General features: G+C 40.2%; 1 protein-coding gene across 1 annotated transcript in view; it reads left to right on the top strand.

Moving 5' to 3' along the window:
* LOC140195666 (melatonin receptor type 1A-like) overlaps window positions 1-4,583 on the top strand; it is an 83,980-nt gene extending 79,397 nt beyond the window's left edge. The window contains exon 3 of the mRNA XM_072254384.1: window positions 3,715-4,583. Within this exon, the coding sequence (XP_072110485.1) occupies window positions 3,715-4,583 (869 nt within the window). The remainder of the gene's footprint in view (window positions 1-3,714) is intronic.
* Window positions 4,584-18,105: the final 13,522 nt, after the last annotated feature.

Below are 18,105 nucleotides of genomic sequence, written 5' to 3'. Positions count from 1 at the left end.
ACCAGGACAAGGAACCATTTGTCAAAGTCTGGGCTCAGTAGGACAGGTGAAGAACACATGTGGGCTTTCAGGGCTTGAAAAACATTGTCATATTCACTTGTCCATGTCATTGGGTTGCTTACAAGCTTCCCAGTAGGATTAGTCAGAGGTGTGGCCAGAGTGGTGAATTGGGGAATGAGCCTGTGACACCACCCTACCAGACCCGAAGGATTTCACTTCCTTCTTGGTTTGAGGTCGAGGACTGTTGCAGATCACTTCCACTTTGTCCAGCTATGCTCAAGCCTCTCCATGTCCATATTTAGCCAAGATATTTGGTTTCCCTTTTTGCCTACTCATAGTTTTGTAGATTAAGGATGAGACCGGCAGGATGAAAATTCCCCAGGATCTGCGCATATGGTCCAGATGTTCTGACCACATCTGGCTGTAGATGACCATGTCATCTAGGTAGGCCGCACTGCAGTCCACACAGCCTTGGGGGACCCAGTCCATCAGTTGCAGGAAGGTTGTTGGTGCATATGAAGATGAAAGGGCATCACAGTGAACTGAAACAGACTCAGGGATGTGCAGAAGGCACTGAAGGCTTTGAAAGGTCATCTAGGGGAACCAACCAGTAGCCCTTGCAAAGGTCCAGTGTAGTAATGTACTTTGCCCATCCAATCCTTTCTAGTAGATCATCAATGCAGGGCTCAGGCTGGGTGATAGCCTCAATAGATATCCACAGGCTTTGGAATTCCTTTCTAAAAGCATTATCTCTCTTCTACTGGGCAGACAAAAAATCTCTGAATAGTTTTTCCAGGAAGGGTTCAGAGGTGGTGACACTTAAAGGCCATTCTGCTTCTGCCTTGAGTTTGGCCCTGGGCTGAAGTTCTTCCTCCTCTGTGGTCCTCATTGTTTCCGGACATCTGCTTCACTTTTAGCCTGGGAGGTTTCCTGACTTGGGATTGCAATCCCACTCTTCCTCAAGTTGAATGCACCCCTTTGCAATTGGCCATCCCACCGCTGCCACCAGATGTTACAAAGGTCGGTTATGACCTTTAATTTTACCAAAAAAAATTGGCTGCAGTCACTTAGCTCTTTAGTACTCAGGTGTTTAATAGATGTGTCAAAAATCAAACTTACAAAAATTTGTGAAAATAGTGAAAAAATGGCAATATTTACAAAAATGGTATCTACAGGAAACACTTACTGTAGCTCTGTATTTATTCTCGTCCAGTGAGAATTCCTCGCAGACCCTATTTCTCCTTCATACTGAGGGCAATAAGATCCTTTCATAGGTACTAGGTTATACCATTTTTAATCACCAACAAAGTTAACTTAAGACTACACATGAAATAGAATATGTTGTGCCCCACAGTGTAGTTATAACTCTATAACAAAATAAACAGAAGTATCTACATTAAATACAGTATACAAACAACATATGCACATTTACAGATCCCCAATACTAAAGAAAAGGAATATTCCATCATGTATGGCAAGAAAGGCACCTTAAAGCCAACCTGAGCACATTAGCTCAATCTAGGACCCAGCGATAGCCACAGAACTCCCAGGATTCAATAGCATGAAACAGCAGAGCGCTCCATACAATGGCACACCCGGGGACAAATAAAAAATGAAATTAAACTAAACTTTGGCGTCTGACTCTGAATGTATGTAGCAATATGGGGGTGGGCGGGAAGTGGGGTGAGAACAGTGGCTTAATTATGAGAATATATCAGGGAAGACATTGAAGTTTGTCTACTCACCGCAATGACGGCAGAATGACAGGGCAAACACGAGGAATTCTGCAGATGCTGGAAATTCAAGCAACACACATCAAAGTTGCTGGTGAACGCAGCAGGCCAGGCAGCGTCTCTAGGAAGAGGTACAGTCGTCGTTTCGGGCCGAGACCCTTCGTCAGGACTAACTGAAGGAAGAGCTAGTAAGAGAGCAATGTTTTTGTGCGTGTGAGTAAGGAGTACTCTTCATGATAATCTTGGAGTGTGATACCCTGGAATCCTATTGGTAGACTAGGTTTTCAGGAAAGGAACAATTCTCTTCCCTTTTGAATCCTTTGGCCAGTCTACCCTCCCTTGGGGTCCTTTCTTGTTCTTGGTCATGTAAACATAAACCTATCACTGCACTGATATTAAATCAAGGTTACTCCGTTTCCATTAACCAGTTCTGAAACTAGTTGCTGCTGTACCACCATGGCCATGCATCAAAAATCACTTGTGCCTGACTCCTCAAGGCAGGTACAATGATTCATTTAATATGAGTATATTGCCTTGACATTGGCAGGGAGATGTAAGCAACCTCTAACATTTAGCAACAACAGCAATCTTTATGAACAGTTTAGAAGTTACAGACAATTGTTACTTGTTCCCAGCTGTACTCCAACATTGGGTTCCTCATAGGATGCATCAATGGAACAGGAGCTGTAATAATTCATAAACACGTACAGTGGGGAATCTACTCAAACAACTTGCACCAGGTCCAAGAGCTTACCATCCACTTCAACCATGTGCTTAATTTAAATCTGAATGTTTTAATAGTTTCAACTGTTTTAATAGCTTAGTTTTATCCCTTATTAAATGTTTCTGAAGATCTGAAAAATTAATGGATACTTTTCAGCTTCCTGCAGGCATGAATTGCTCTGCCCCCAGCAATATTGGGGAAGACAGTGTCAATGTCTTCAAAACAGAATCAAGTTTGCTTCAAGCAGCTTCAGTTTGAGAACTGCACTAAATGTATGTGAACCTCCATCACGTGGGTAGCTCAGGATCCGTTGCAAATCCAGGGCCTGTGAATAGTCCCTGACCTTTCCCTTGGGAGAAATACATGATAGAATTTCACAGGGAGGATGGCAAAGAAGCACTGCATGGTCACTTGCAGCAGAGACACTGGAGACAGGCAAGAGTCAGTAAGATTTTAGGAAGCCATGCAAGGATGCTGTTTTCACTTGGTCTGTGTGATGTATGACCCAATATGGAGGTTTAAGATACAAGCACTAACTCATTCTATTTTCACCTTCTATTATTGTAAATTGTAGCTTCTGACAGTTTAATGTTTGAAATGCATAGAATATTGATCAACAACTGAAAGAGGAAAATTGATTGACATCTGGTTTAATAACCCTATTAGAACTTGGTTCTAAGATTTTATTCCAAAGAGAGTATTCTCTGGTATCCGTTGAGTATTTAAGCTTGAATCAATATCAATAAAAGAAAATTAACTGGGCATTATCACTTTGCTATGTGTGGAACCTTCTGTTTGCAAATTGCCATTGCCTGCTGTGTTTTCAAGATTATAACAAAGATTAGAGTTTAAAAATGGATTTTGTTGGCTGTAAAGTTTATTGGGATGCAAAACAAAAATATTTCTCATTCATTTATGTTTAATAGTATAAAATCAGTCATAGATATTTTTTAAGAAATGTTCATCAAATCTGCTTGTGGTTTAATATAAAAGCAAAGTACAGTGGATGTCAGTAAAGTAAAAACAGTGGAAATTTTCAGCCTCTGGGGAACAAGACAGAAGTTTTGGAGTGATGACCTTTTATCAAAATTGTTTATCTGTTTTTCTCTTTTTAGCTGCTATCTGACATGCTGCATATCTCCCACAACTTTTGTATGTTATTTAGTTAATTAATTTGTAATATTCTAACAGTACTTATAATTGTCAAATGAATAACTATTCACAGCCTTACATAAATCTCTTTCTTTGTTTAAACAGGAAATATATTTGTTGTCAGCCTGGCCATTGCAGATCTTGTAGTGGCAATTTATCCATATCCCATGGTCTTGACATCAATATTTCATAATGGCTGGAACCTGGGCTATCTGCATTGCCAAATCAGTGGTTTCCTGATGGGTTTAAGTGTGATTGGATCAATTTTTAACATCACCGGCATTGCCATCAATCGATACTGCTACATTTGTCACAGCCTGAAGTACGACAAGCTCTACAGTGATAAGAATTCTTTGTGCTTTGTAATCCTCATCTGGGCCCTGACATTTATAGCTATCGTCCCAAACCTGTTTGTGGAATCTTTACAATATGACCCGAGAGTCTACTCTTGCACTTTTGTGCAATCTGTGAGCTCTGCCTACACTGTGTCAGTGGTCTTTTTTCACTTCATTCTTCCCATCTCTATTGTCACCTTTTGCTACCTGAGAATATGGGTCCTTGTCATCCAGGTTAGAAGACGAGTGAAGCCGGACATGAGACCAAAATTGAAGCCTCATGATTTGCGAAATTTTGTGACAATGTTTGTGGTTTTTGTGCTCTTTGCTGTCTGTTGGGCACCGCTTAATATTATTGGTCTTGCAGTTGCCGTGAATCCAGATACAATTGCCCCACGAATTCCAGAATGGCTATTTGTTGCCAGTTATTTCATGGCATATTTCAACAGCTGCCTTAATGCGATAATCTATGGACTTTTGAATCAGAATTTCAGGAGAGAGTACAAGAGGATTATTATCTCAGTGTGCACGGCACGGATTTTCTTCCTTGAGAGTTCCAATGATGCTCCTGACAGAATGAAAAGTAAACCTTCTCCTTTAATGACAAACAATAATCAAGTAAAAGTAGATTCTGTCTGAATGGTTTTTGCATTCACTCTATGTGCCAGTCAAAGAAGCTACAGAGAAAAGCACATTATACAGAATCGATGGAGCATATAAAATGTATATTCAAAGTTGCTAAACATAGGATTGCATTTATCAAGCGTGTTAAAGTATGAAGAAAACAATTCATTTATACACAGAACTAATATTCAAGAGAAAGTCTTCATTTGATTATAGTCATATTCCTACAGAAATGCTGTATATAAGGAGAAAGATTATTTTTAATAACTAACAAATCCTTAAAAAGGCTTAGCCTGCATGTAATGGAACTTGAAATATAACATTTGGCAATTTACTAATTTTAAAAATGAAAATGAGATAATATTTTATTGGCAAAATATACAGTATCTTTAAAGAAACTTGAAAAGGTAAATTGCTTAGCCCTAGCACATAGGGTGGACTATACATTATCTTGGATAGGGTGCATGCTCTCCTTATATACAAATACAAACTTATTTTTCTAACAGTGCTTTCATGGTGCTTGGTATGATATCTTTGGTTTCAATGTAAAGATATGTGAAGCTCTACAACTTGCATAATGCTATTGATTTTGAAAATCAAGAGTCTATGAATGTGAATGTTTACAGATCAACTTATCCCATGTGTAACAATTGAGCTAAAGCATTTAATTCAGAAGTTAATTATATGGATAACTGAATGATTGGCAGAATTGTGTCTATGTTGTGCAAGATTAGAACTTTGCTTTTTATGTGTCAATCATCCTGAATATATCACTTTGCTTAATGATATTTTACCAGTACTTATGGTAATTATGTCAAACGATTTTCAACTAATTTGCTTTTAAGAGATTAACTGTTCTTTATTTAATTAGAAACATGCAGGATAAAAATTCAGCAGTGTTCTCTTTGAAGTCTATCACATTGCAAGGTAGCTGCACCCTCCCATATTGAAGAATTGCTGCATGAGCAGCTGTGATTGATAACTATGACCTTGAAGCTGGATCTGAAGCTTCTCTATTAGATAAATAACTACTATAACTGTAAAGATTAAGTTAAAATTCTGAGGTTTCCCCCAGTGATTTCCAGTCAGAAGAGAAACATGCATTCATAGATCTTCAACTCCAATAAAAACCAAAACTCTAGCAGTGTAAAGTGATTCACTTCATGTTGGATTGGAAGCTCGTGAGCAGAGTCAGGAACTTTTCCTCGATGAGAGCTCTGGTTTTGTTGTCTAAGCAGTTAATTCTACAGTGGTTTGGCATTACTTCTAGACATGCCTCTGAAGTATTTCATGATAGCCAAACTTATAATTAAGGAGTAGAATAAAGATGAAAACTGGTTCTACACAAGTGCTCCAAAGTCACCCAGTAAGACATAGATCTATGCTGGGCCAGAACAATTTTTTTCTTCCATTTATGGATCTAAAAAGTGATTTAGTCATGCTTAGAGTCCAATGCTTTAAAATTAGCATCGTGTATCCACAGAATAAATTACGGGGCATTTGTCATGTCTTACTTTTACAAACCAATGTCATTTATTTAGAATTATCAGTAGAAATAATGCTGTTACAGAAAACATCAAATTGCATTATAATAAAATCATATAAAGCTGAATATACTATGTACCACAGGCAGCATCTGCGGAAAGAAAAACAGAGTTCAGGGGTTTGAATTGATTCAGGATGATTTGTTGTGATCAAGGCATTTTGACCAGAAATATGTACAGTTGCTACCAAAACACCTCAGTACGACCAGAATTTTTTTTTATTTTGTTTCAGAATTCCAGCATCCCCAGTGATTTATTTGCATTTGAAATAATATTACACAAATGGTTTTCATATTTTAAAGTTATTTACTCACTGAACTTGGATAATATTAAATGCAGTACATATTGCCTTAATTATGCATATCACACTAACATTTTTGTTAAAGTCCTTATCATCAAGTGGCATCATAAAACCCACTAGAGATAAGTAGCATTGTCTAATTTCCTTCTCTGTAGAAACATGTTTCCCTCATTGGAGGACAGATAGTCTTGTGTGTATTGTTTTCAACCAGGTGCATTGTGACTAAAATTGTAGTTGTTTTCATTGGTATTGTATACCCATATACTCATTATTTACCTTACACTGGGTAAACAAGCATCATTAGGACTATATTTAGTGTGCAGTATACACCTGTATTTCTAGAATAAATAGCTCAGTACATATGGGATTGTGTCTTTCTTATCCATTCAATTATTATGGGAGAGATTATGACTTGATAATTTATGAATAGTAAGGTTGACTTAAAAATATGCCAAATTGTAGGTTTCAACTAAGTGGCCAGCCATTTTTTTCTTGTTTTAAGTATATGTTGATGAATTCACAAGTGAACTCTGTCTCCAACCATTCAGAACATGCCCGTATTCTTTTTCACTTTTCACAGAAAGGCATTGGTATGAGGTGAAACCAATTTTGCCTCTGGCGTGGGGCTGATTACCACAATTTTAATTCAGGTCAGGAGTCACGTGAACAAAGTGAACAACTATCTGTTAAGAGTGTCAGATATAAAGTTCAATAGATCCCAGCAAAGCAAGCAACATGTCTCCTATTTTATTAAACAGATAAGATGCCTGGGGAGATGGATTGAAAATAAATCTAAAGAGGATTCAGCCATTTACTCCAACCTTTGTTATCTGCTTCAACTTCCTTTGGGTTGAAAAGTGGCTGATGAGACTGTGTCACAACAATAACGAGTATGTTTAAAGAAATATTGGAAACGAAATTGCATGAATTTTGTGTAAATTTTGGATAGGTTGTATGAGTTTCTTATATTCAAAGATGTATTTAATTTAACTGATCATATTTTAGCAGTGTTTGACATGATATGTTTGGCTTTTGTGCAATCATAAGCAAAGTTCGGTATTGTTTGCACAGTGCAATTTATTCTGAAAGTCAAGTTTATGAACATGAATGTCTAACGCATTTTATACACTGTGTACAGAAATGTAGAAATGCCCCAAGGAATATCTGCCCCCAGATCTATTTCAATTTCAGTGTCCTTTCTGCTGCAATAATTATAAATATGACCTTCATGCTTAAAAGTGATTTTCCCCCATCTGTTAGATTCCTAAGCAGTTCCTGCAAATTGTTGGCATTTGGTTTTATCTTATTTTTGTAGTTAGGAAGAACAATCTAATTCACCAGTGGCGTTGCCAATCATATCAGCCAATGCATAAGGATACGAGAAGCAGGAACAGAAGGCCAAGCTCCCTCGAGCCCTCTCTGCCATTCAAATGGGCCACTAATGGTGTTCCTCTTCAGCTCCACACGCTGTCCCATTGTACACCCTTTAAGACCCTTAGCACCTAAAAATGCGTCTCTCCCAACAATGAACAAACTCGATGACCAAGCACCGACTTGGTTAAAGAACTTCAAATATTCACACCTTTCTAAATGAAGAGGTTCTGTCCATATTCATTTGTATGTTTTCAGTGTCATCTTGAGATCATGACTCCCAGCTTTAGGCACGTCAGCCAGGGAAAGCCTCTTACCAAGTAACCATAATTCCCCGCAAAAATCTCAATTGTTTCAATGACAACATCTCTTGCTCTTTTAAACTCATGACAATACAGATCTGTGAGTCTTAGAACAACTACTTCATCCCAGGAATTATCCTGAGCCTTTCCTGCACTCCTTTTGAGAAAAGGCCCCCTTTATTCACACTACTTGCCTCCTGCCACTCAACCAATCATCTATCAATGGTAGTATATTTCCTGCAATACCAGGGGCTCTAATTTAGCATCCTCGTGTGTGGCACCTTGTCAAATGCCTTCTGAAAATTCAAAATAGACAACATCCACTGACTCCCCTTTGTCTACTCTGCCAGTTATTTCCTCTATGAATTCCAACAGATTTCTCAGGCAAGATTTCCCCTTAAGAAAACCATGCTGACTTTTTCCTATTTTATTATATAACCTGAATCTTCATCTTTAATAATGGACTCCAACATCTTACCAACCACAGAACCCAGGTGAACGGGCCTATAATTATCCTGTTTTTCTCCCTTCTTAGAGAGTAGAGTGAGATTTGCAATTTTCCAGTCCTCCGGAATCAGTCCGATATCCACCCTCACCATTCTTTTACTCTATCTATCTGAAAGATTTAGTTGCCTTCTGTTGGTTTTGAAAAGCTTCCTAATCCTTTAGCTTCATACTAATTTTTACAAGATTATATGCCCTCTTCTTTTGCTTTTATGCTGTCTTTGACTTCCCTTGTCAGCCACAGTTGCCTCATCCTCTCTTTAGAATACTACTTTTTCTTTTGGATGTATCTATCTTGTGCCTTCCAAATTGTACCCAGATACTCCAGCCACTGCTCTTCTGCCATCATCCCAGCTACTGCCCCTTTCTATCAACCTTGGCCAGTTCCTCTCTCAGGCCTCTATAATTCCTCTTACTCCACTGTAACACTGATACACCTGACTGCATCCTCTCCCTCCCATTATGATGACTAACTCCTAAGTGTTACTTTACCTTAAGCTGCCTAATCAAATTTGGTTCATTACACAACACCTGCTCCAGAATTGCTTTTCCCCTCGTGGGGCCAGCCATAAGTTGCTCTAAACACCATCTCATAGGCATTCTACAAATTTCATCTCTTGGGATCCTGCACCAACTTAATTTTCCAAATCTATCTGCATATTGAAATCCCCCATGACTATCATAATAATGCCCTTTTTACATGCCTTTTCTGTCTCCCATTGTGTTTTATATTCCACATCCAGGCTACTATTTTAAAGGCCTGTATATAACTCCCATCAGGATATTTTTACCCTTGTAGCTTTTTAACTCGATCCACAAGGATGCAACATCCTCTGATCTTATGTCACCTTTTTTTCTAAGGATTTGATTTTAATTTTTACCAACAAATCTACCCTATCCACCCTGACTGATAAGTCTCGGCCCGTAATGTCAACTGTTTACTCTTTTCCATGGATACTGCCTGGCCTGCTGAGTTGCTCCAGCATTTTGTGCATGTTACTTGGATTTCCAGCACCTACAGATCTTCTTGTGTTTGTCACTCTGCCTACCAGTCTTTTAGATGCAATATGTAGCCTTGGATGTTCAGATCCCAACAGTGATCTTCTTTCAGCCATGACTTAGTGATACCCTCAACATCATACCTGCCAATCTCTAATTACGCAACAAGATCATTTACCTTATTCTGTAAATAGGACTCCTTCAGTCCTGTATTCATCACCCTTTTCAATTTGCGCCTGTGTTTCATGATGTTAAATTTTTATCCCTTTCTAAATTTTTTGTCTTTTTATTCATCCCGGAGACTTACATAATCTTTCCTCCAATCCCATTCCCTTTTACTTTACCCTCACTTTTCCAAATTGATAAACTGTTTAACATACTATTTAGTTTAAAGACACACTTCAATCCATCCCACTGACTGTAATTTTGCCCAATCATCAGCCTGTCCTTCCTCACAGTCTTATTACACACTGCACCTACTTGTATGCCAACTACTCCATCCTCTGCTCTATCACTCCAGTTCCCATCCTCCTGCCAAATTAGTTTAAACCCTCCCAAAAGCTCTAACAAACCTTCCCGCAAGGATATTATTCTCTCTAGAGTTCAGGTGTAACCCATACTTTTTATACAGGTCTAATCGACAGCTGATTATTACTTCAATATTCGTTTCTCGATCGAACTTGAATTTATAGCACAAGCCCCTCCCTCATAAATAGCTGAAGCCCAAACACTGATCATTGCAGGATTCTATTAGTTACCTTCTGATCTGCCATCAGGAAATGATGCATTTGTTTTTTCTTCTGTTCTGTTCTTCAACCAATGACCAAACCATCCTGTTATCTCTGCTCTCATCCTGTGATCCCCAAGTATGCAAAAAAACCTGTGCAAAACCTTGCCTTGTTAAAATCAAAATAGACTAAGCTATTTATACTGTCAGTAACACCCCTCAACATAAATAAAAATCAGCAGAAACTACAGATGCTGGAAATCTGAAAGAGTAACCAGAAGACAGAGACATAACAGATTCTGGAATCCAGAGCAAACAGAAACACTGTTGGGGGAATTCAGAAGGTCAAGCTGCACCTTTCCAGTTAAAGAGACGGTAAGCATTTCAGATTCAGGCTCTGCACCAGGATTGAGAGTGCAGCGAGGAAATAGCTAGCATTTAGAATTGAGAGGGAGGGGTGAGAGAGGGACTGGTAGGTATTAGGTGGAACCCAGTGAAGGGTAGGGATGCTGGACAGATGAAGTCAGGTGAAGGAGGACGAGGTAAGGAAGCACAGAGGCTGCTGGGTGACAGGTGGGAGCAGATAAAGATCTCACCCGCATTTCCTCCATTTCCCGCACCGGCCCTCACCCCATCCTCCCGCCACCACAACAGGGACAGAGTTCCCCTTGTCCTCACCTACCACCCCACCAGCTTCCAGATCCAGCACATTATCCTCTGCAACTTCCGCCACCTTCAACAGGACCCCACCACTAAGCACATCTTTCCCTCTCCACCCCTCTCCGTTTTCCGCAGGGACCGATCCCTCTGCGACTCCCTGATCCACACATCCCTCCCCACGGATCTCCCACCCGGCACTTATCCTTGTAAGCGTAAGTGCTACACCTGTCCCTACACCTCCCCTCTTGCCACCATTCAGGGCCCCAAACAGTACTTCCAGGTGAAGCAACACTTCACTTGTGAGTCTGTTGGGGTCATCTATTGCATCCGGTGCTCCCGGTGTGGCCTCCTCTACATCGGTGAAACCCGACACAGATTGGGGGACCGCTTCGTCGAGCACCTCTATTCCATCCGCCAAAACAGACAGGATCTCCCAGTAGCCACCCACTTCAACTCTGCTTCCCATTTCCATTCAGATATGTCCATACATGGCCTCCTCTACTGCCATGATGAGGCTAAACTCAGGTTGGAGGAGCAACACCTCATATACTGTCTAGGGGTCTCCAGCCCCTTGGTATGAACATAGAATTCTCCAACTTCTGGTAATTCCCTCCCCCCCCCCACTTCCCCTATCCCTATTTCACTCTGCCCCCTCCCCCAGCTGCCTATCACCTCCCTCATGGTTCCGCCTCCTTCAACTACCCATGGTGTTTTCCCCTATTCTTTCTTCACCTTTCCTGCCTATCACCCCCCTGCCTCCCCTCCCCCACCCCTTTATCTTTCCCCTTACTGGTTTTTCACCCGGAACCTACCAGCCTTCTCCTTCCCACCCTCTCCCCCCCCCCAACCTTCTTTATAGGGCCTCTGCCCCTTCCCCCTACAGTCCTGACGAAGGGTTCCGGCCCGAAACATCGACTCATCGTTTCCACGATTGCTGCCCAACCTGCTGAGTTCCTCCAGCATGTTGTGAGTGTTGATTTGTTCATCAGGTGGTAGTGAGGAGGGACAAAGATGGAATGAATGGAATGGTCTAAAGGAGGGATAATGGATCAGGTTGACGATAGGTAGGGAAGGTAAGCCAAGGGAGAAGAAGCCCAGGTGGATAGGTTTGTGGGTGATATACAGATAGAAACAAGTGGGGGAAGATAGCAAGTATGGGTAACAAGGATGGGGGATTGAAAAGTTAACAGAAAATGCTGGGATTACTTAGCTAGTCAGGCAGCATCTGTGCAAAGAATAAAAGGGCTCTATTTTATGTCGGAGATCCTCATCAGAACTTAAAGATCTTTTTACCAAAATGTTATGTCAGCTTCCTCTTCCACAGATGTTGCTTGATTTGCTGAGTATTTCCAGCATTTTCCATTTTCAATCACACCATCAAATAGGAATATAATGTGGAAAAATTTTAAATTGTTCATTTTGGTAAAGGTAGGTTGTCATGGACTGGTTTAATATGTTCTGAGTGACCCTAACATGTCAGGTCACTTGTCTGAGTGCGACAGGTACCATGTAACCCAGCACTACCTGTCGCATGGGTGGGTGGTCGGCGACTAAACCGGCTCCCCCACCAAGCTTGCCTGGTGAGGAGGGTGGCTAGACACCCGGCAGGATGGAAAACAAGACCTGTCAAAGGGTGGATGAACCCTCTCGTGGGGTCAACGGCCATCTAGCAAACACGTGGCATGAAGCACGGAAAGGGCATCCCTTGCATCGAAGCTTGGTCTGGCTGTGCACTGCAAACGAACCTCCCCCAGCCGCCTTGGACCCCACCATGCCGCTGGATCCGGGAGGGGATGTCGAGAGGGTGGGTCTGGACCTGTGCAACCCCCTACTCACCTAAAATCCATTCACGCACACGCTGTTCCTTCCTGAGGAGTGGGGTATAAATCCCACTAACTGACTGAAAGGAACCATCCTATGAGATGGATAGCCAGAAAGAAAGATGTTCTGAATTCATTATTTTGTTTTATAAGACAATATTTACTCATTTCTCTGAAGCCACGTTATTTAATCTCTCCTGGGAGGCAGCACTATCAAGTCATTTGCCAGTGCAGTCTGAGAGAAAGGAAACTAGCTGAGCCTCAGTGGAGCTGGAATGTGGCCTGTTGTCTTCTTTCCCCGGTGCATCAACAGAGAGACGTCCTACTCTTCCCAGACCTTTAAATGTAAAGACTTCTGAGTATTTTTTAAATATCAAGTGTAAGTCTCTTGAAAAGCCATCGTGTCGCCACTTGTGCCTGCTGGAGTTCAGCAGAGACACGTCTCAAACAAACAAAAACGACAATAAAAGTGTCAAGGTTCCATCTCATACAGATATAGATTTCTGACAGTGTCAGTCAAAATATGACCAGTCATTTAAAGGATGGTTTGACAATCTATTACACTAATGTTATGTGATCTTGTGCTCTGGCCCTTTATAGTCTTTGTTTCCAAGTAGATGTCAAGTTCCTATTTAAAAGATTCCCATTTAAAAGTTCCTATTACTTAGAAAGGAAGACATAATGAGCAGCCTAGTAGAACAGTCCATACACCAGTCACTACACCAGTCCATATTTTTTGGCAAAACAGTTAATGTTTGGGATGATGACTTGGAAAATAAAAGCTCTGTAGAAAGGTCATTAGACCAAAATATTACTTTTATTTTTCTCTCCACAGATACCTGTTACATGTCTCCAGCACAATTAGTTTTTAACTCAGATTTCAAGCATCTGCAGTTTTTTGGTTTTGTACAATCAGGGACTATAATGTGTTTTAACTCCTTCTCCTTTTTATCATTCAAGAACCAAACACACCATCCACAATTATTTCCAAGCCCTTTTTGACATCAGCCTCTAACACTTAGCCCATGCTGTCAGAAGTTCTCCTATCCTTGAACCATCAGAAAGAGTGCTTTGTCCTGTCAAAGAAGCATGCATCCAATGTGATTACAAGGTTTTTGTATTTGGTTATTTTTGCATTTGTATATATTTGTATGATAAAAAAAAGACTCAGTTTGTTGTCCCAGTGACCTTGCTGCAAAAGGAGTTTGGAAGCAAATGAAAACACTTTTTCTGCTGGTGCTTCTCCACCCTCTGACTGACTGTGAATCTTTGGAACTGATGTTATGTGAAGATAGCATCTTGCTGATGAAGGAAAAGTGATGTCCTCCAGGTATATGTAGTAATTTGACTTCTATACAGTGTTACAGCACATGGTTTGGAACACTTGGAAGTTGAGTTTATTCTGTGAATAACACATTGAATTTGAAAATGAATATGAAAATATGAATATGCTTTTTTTTTCTAAAAGAATCAGCCTATACCATAGTGATAAAGTGCCCTTTTCCAACATACGAAGCAGATATTTGTCCATTTGAAAATGCAAAGAATGGAGCTTACACCTGTCTCTCATTCTTGCTGTGGATTTGGTTGGAAATGGTAGGCAGCAATCCCCTAACAGCCTCCACTATTCTATCCAATCTCCAACTAAACCCTTCTAAACATCTTCTTCATTTACCTGAAAGAGGACAGTGGATGTATGGTGCCCTTTGGCATCGTATCACTGTCAAGAAAATTGCTTCTGAGCAACATCCTCCTTTGAAGGTGATATATACTCAACTAACCACAGAGGCTGAGGCAGCAAGATATTAAATTTATACCATAAGCTACACCTAGGTCTTACAGGTCCATATGCTCTCAATATACGAGTTCTGATTTTTTGTGAAAGATAGGTGCATGACTTCCCACAGATAAAAGATACCAGAATGCTGGGAGATCCCAGCAGGTTCAGCAGCGGCTGTCAAGGCTGGGAGCTGATATGTGAAAAAGTAGCTGGAAAAGTTTCGTTCCATTAAATTATACTGTTGCCATTGCTCTCGGTGCAGATGTGCCCATGAGCTCCAGACTTTTCTGTGTCTCTTATCCATCTGATAAGTGGTCTTTTCGGGTGGAGCCTGTGCACCCTACAGCATGTGCGATTCCAAGATTCTGTCCCTGTCCATCGGTGGAGAAAGAAACGTAGAATGAGGCTGAACTCATAGAACTTAGAACATAGAAGAGTGCAGCTCAGGATGTTGCACCAAATTAATTAAACTAATAATTAAATGCCTAACTAAACTAATTCCTTCTGCCTACAAAATATCCATCTCCTTCAATTCTCTGCATATTCATGTGCCCAGTTCAAATGCCTTTATTGTATTTGCCTGCACTACCACTCCTGGCAGAAATTCCACTCTCTGTATAAAAGAACTTGCTCCACATATCTTTTAAACTTACTCCTTCGCATCTTAAATGTATGCCCTCTGGCATTAGATATTTTAACCTTGGGATAAAGATACTGAGGACCTAGTTGTTCTATGCCTCTCATTATCGTATAATCTTCTATCAAGATTCCCTTCAGTCTCTGACATTCCAGAGAAAACAACCCAAGTTTGTCCAACCTCTTATTATAGTGCATGGCCTTTATTCTAGGCAGCATCAGGTAGACCTCTCCAAAGCCTCTCCATCCTTCCAATAATTGGATAACCAGAAATGAAAGCAATACTCCAGATACAACTAAGCCAGTGCTTTAGAAAGCTTCAACATTAGTTTCTTGAACTCAATGCCTCAAATAATAAAAGCAGGCATGCCATATGCCTCATTTACTAGCCACTTTCAGAGACTAATGCACTTGGTCCCAAGATCCCTTTGTACATCAATACTGTTCAGGGTTCTGCTATTAACCGTGTACGATCCCTTTACGTTTGATATCCTGAAGTGCCACACCTCCCACTTGGTCCGATTAAACTCCCTCTGCCATTTGCTGCCCAAATATACAATTGAGCTATATCCTTTGATGATCTTCTACACTATCCACAACATAACCAATCTTTGTATTATCTGGAAACTAACTAACACACTCATCCCCATTTTCATCAAAATCATCAGATTAGCTATGATCTTGCAGCAAGTTCAAATGCAATATGCTCTATTCCTGTTCCCAATGTGACTCAGTGCAATGGATGCCAATGATTGCAAGTGCCTGCTTTTGGCCCTCAAAGAAAAGACAACTAGACCCATCTGTTGCCACTGGTAAACCAACATTTCATCACTCCCTTAATCTGGAAATCCTTTCTGCATTGTTCCTCAACATCCATCTGAATCCACCTTAAAGAAAAATGCTTGAGGTAACCATGTTACACATTCTGCACAATAAAGACTCGTTTGTAGCAGTATCAATGTGTATGCTGAATAAAGAGACTGTTAAACTACTGTCAACAATCACAGGACAGTAAATCTAATTTAACGTTCCATCACTTTGCTCTCTGATTTCAATGCACGGAAGTTATCTCCACAGTCATTTCCTTTCTCCTTGTCTTTTTCACTTGATGTGATCAAAAACAACTGTCCAGCAGTAGCCTTCTTCAGGGGTCTGCATTATCCTGCACTCTGCCTATTCAATAATCCAACAGGACTAAAAGTTGCACCTTTCAACCAATGTCTCTAATCTAGAATCATACCTGTTGACTGTTCTTTTTCTGTTCTTGGTTGCAGATGCTAAATGTGTAACAGAAAGATTTGAGTTAAGATGCCCTGTAAAGATTTTAACCAAATCATCATGATAGATCTTTTCTGTGATTCTTGACATTCATGAATTCACATGCATTTTTTTTTACATCCCTGTCTCTACGACAAGTAATTGTACTGCATTCCTTTTCTCCTGCGTGAACGAATTGTTCTGTTCTCAGAATTTCATCAGGACTTCAACACTATAGTTTGCTGTCAGAGCATCTCCACCTCATTCTTGTATAGAGTAAATTGCTGTGACCTCTCATACTCTTGCATGTCACCAACATATGCTCCTTGTCCATTACCAACGCTCTGGCTGAGAAGCCCTGTCCTTTTTTCCCCTCACCCTTGACTACTGCCCTACTACTTTCCCAACTGCAACATCCTAAACTTATTGCCAATGCACACTCTGTAAGTTCTTCCAAGAAGGACAAATAAAAAGGATACACCTTTGAATTAAACATCCTTTATGAGGACAAACAGCATTCAACTGACAACAGTGGCTGATATAACAGTGCATCAAAATCCATTCCACGCTGTAGACACAGAGCTTAAATATGCACGAGATATGCACTGCAACATGATCATCCAGCTCATACGGCTTAGTTTTAGGCTTACATGTGCAGAAAGGTAGCACACACCATCAACGACACAGGAGGCTTAGCAATCTGCAATTTTTAATTTTATTAGAAGTTTTTTTCGTATCTTGTGATACAAACATCCAGGAAATCCTGCCTTCTACGTCCCCACATTTCCCTTAATCATAAACCAAACAAATCACTATTTAGCGAACTAGGCACTATTTCCCGGCTTTCCTGTCGTCAGCTAGACTTCACTCCATGAAAACCTGGTTCAATCATCTGGTGTTGTCTTTATTCACTCTGAGATGCTGGAAGTCAGTACACAACATCACAATGAAGTCTCGGGAATCAGGTTCTCCCAAATAAGACAAATAGTCCTCCTGCCACCATCAGTTCCACCTTTTGATTAAAAGCAAGCTTGAGCTGCTTCATTTTACAACGTCTTAGTTTAAAACAAAGCACTGGTAAAACATATTGGCAATATTCAGAAAAAGTATTTATAAATTTTGATGAAATGTGACTAATAACTGTAAAGCATTTAGCATTCTTAGTATATAAAAAATAATATAGATGCTCAAAATCTGGAGGGAACACACTAAAAAGGCTGGGGGAATGAACAATCAACATTTCGGGCCAAAACCTATCCTAATGAAGGGTCTCAGCCCAAAACATCGACTGCTCATTCTCCTCCATAGATACTGCTTGACCAACTGCTGACTTCCAACATTTTGCATGTATTGATCTAGCATTCTTGATATTGCCCTTTTCAAACAAGAGTTCATAATTTACGGAAGAAAATGCTTAGTTTTGCAGTCAAAAAGTCTCAAATAACTTGTTTTTTTTTAAAGCCATATTTTAAAATAACTTTAAAGCTGGAATAATTGGATGTGAAGCAGAGCAGGTTGTTTTCTTTCAAGAGAGAAGCTTTTAATTTCTGATTTCTAATTTGTCCCTTATACTTTGTGGATTATTGTAGATATTTTTCCATGCTGAGATGTTACTAAAGACTTTAAGGGTAAAGAT

This window comes from Mobula birostris, chromosome 3, assembly GCF_030028105.1.
Source record: "Mobula birostris isolate sMobBir1 chromosome 3, sMobBir1.hap1, whole genome shotgun sequence".
Classification (NCBI taxonomy): Eukaryota; Metazoa; Chordata; class Chondrichthyes; order Myliobatiformes; family Myliobatidae; genus Mobula; species Mobula birostris.
Note: the sequence above shows the minus strand (reverse complement) of the source record. Positions and strands in the feature narration are given on the sequence as shown.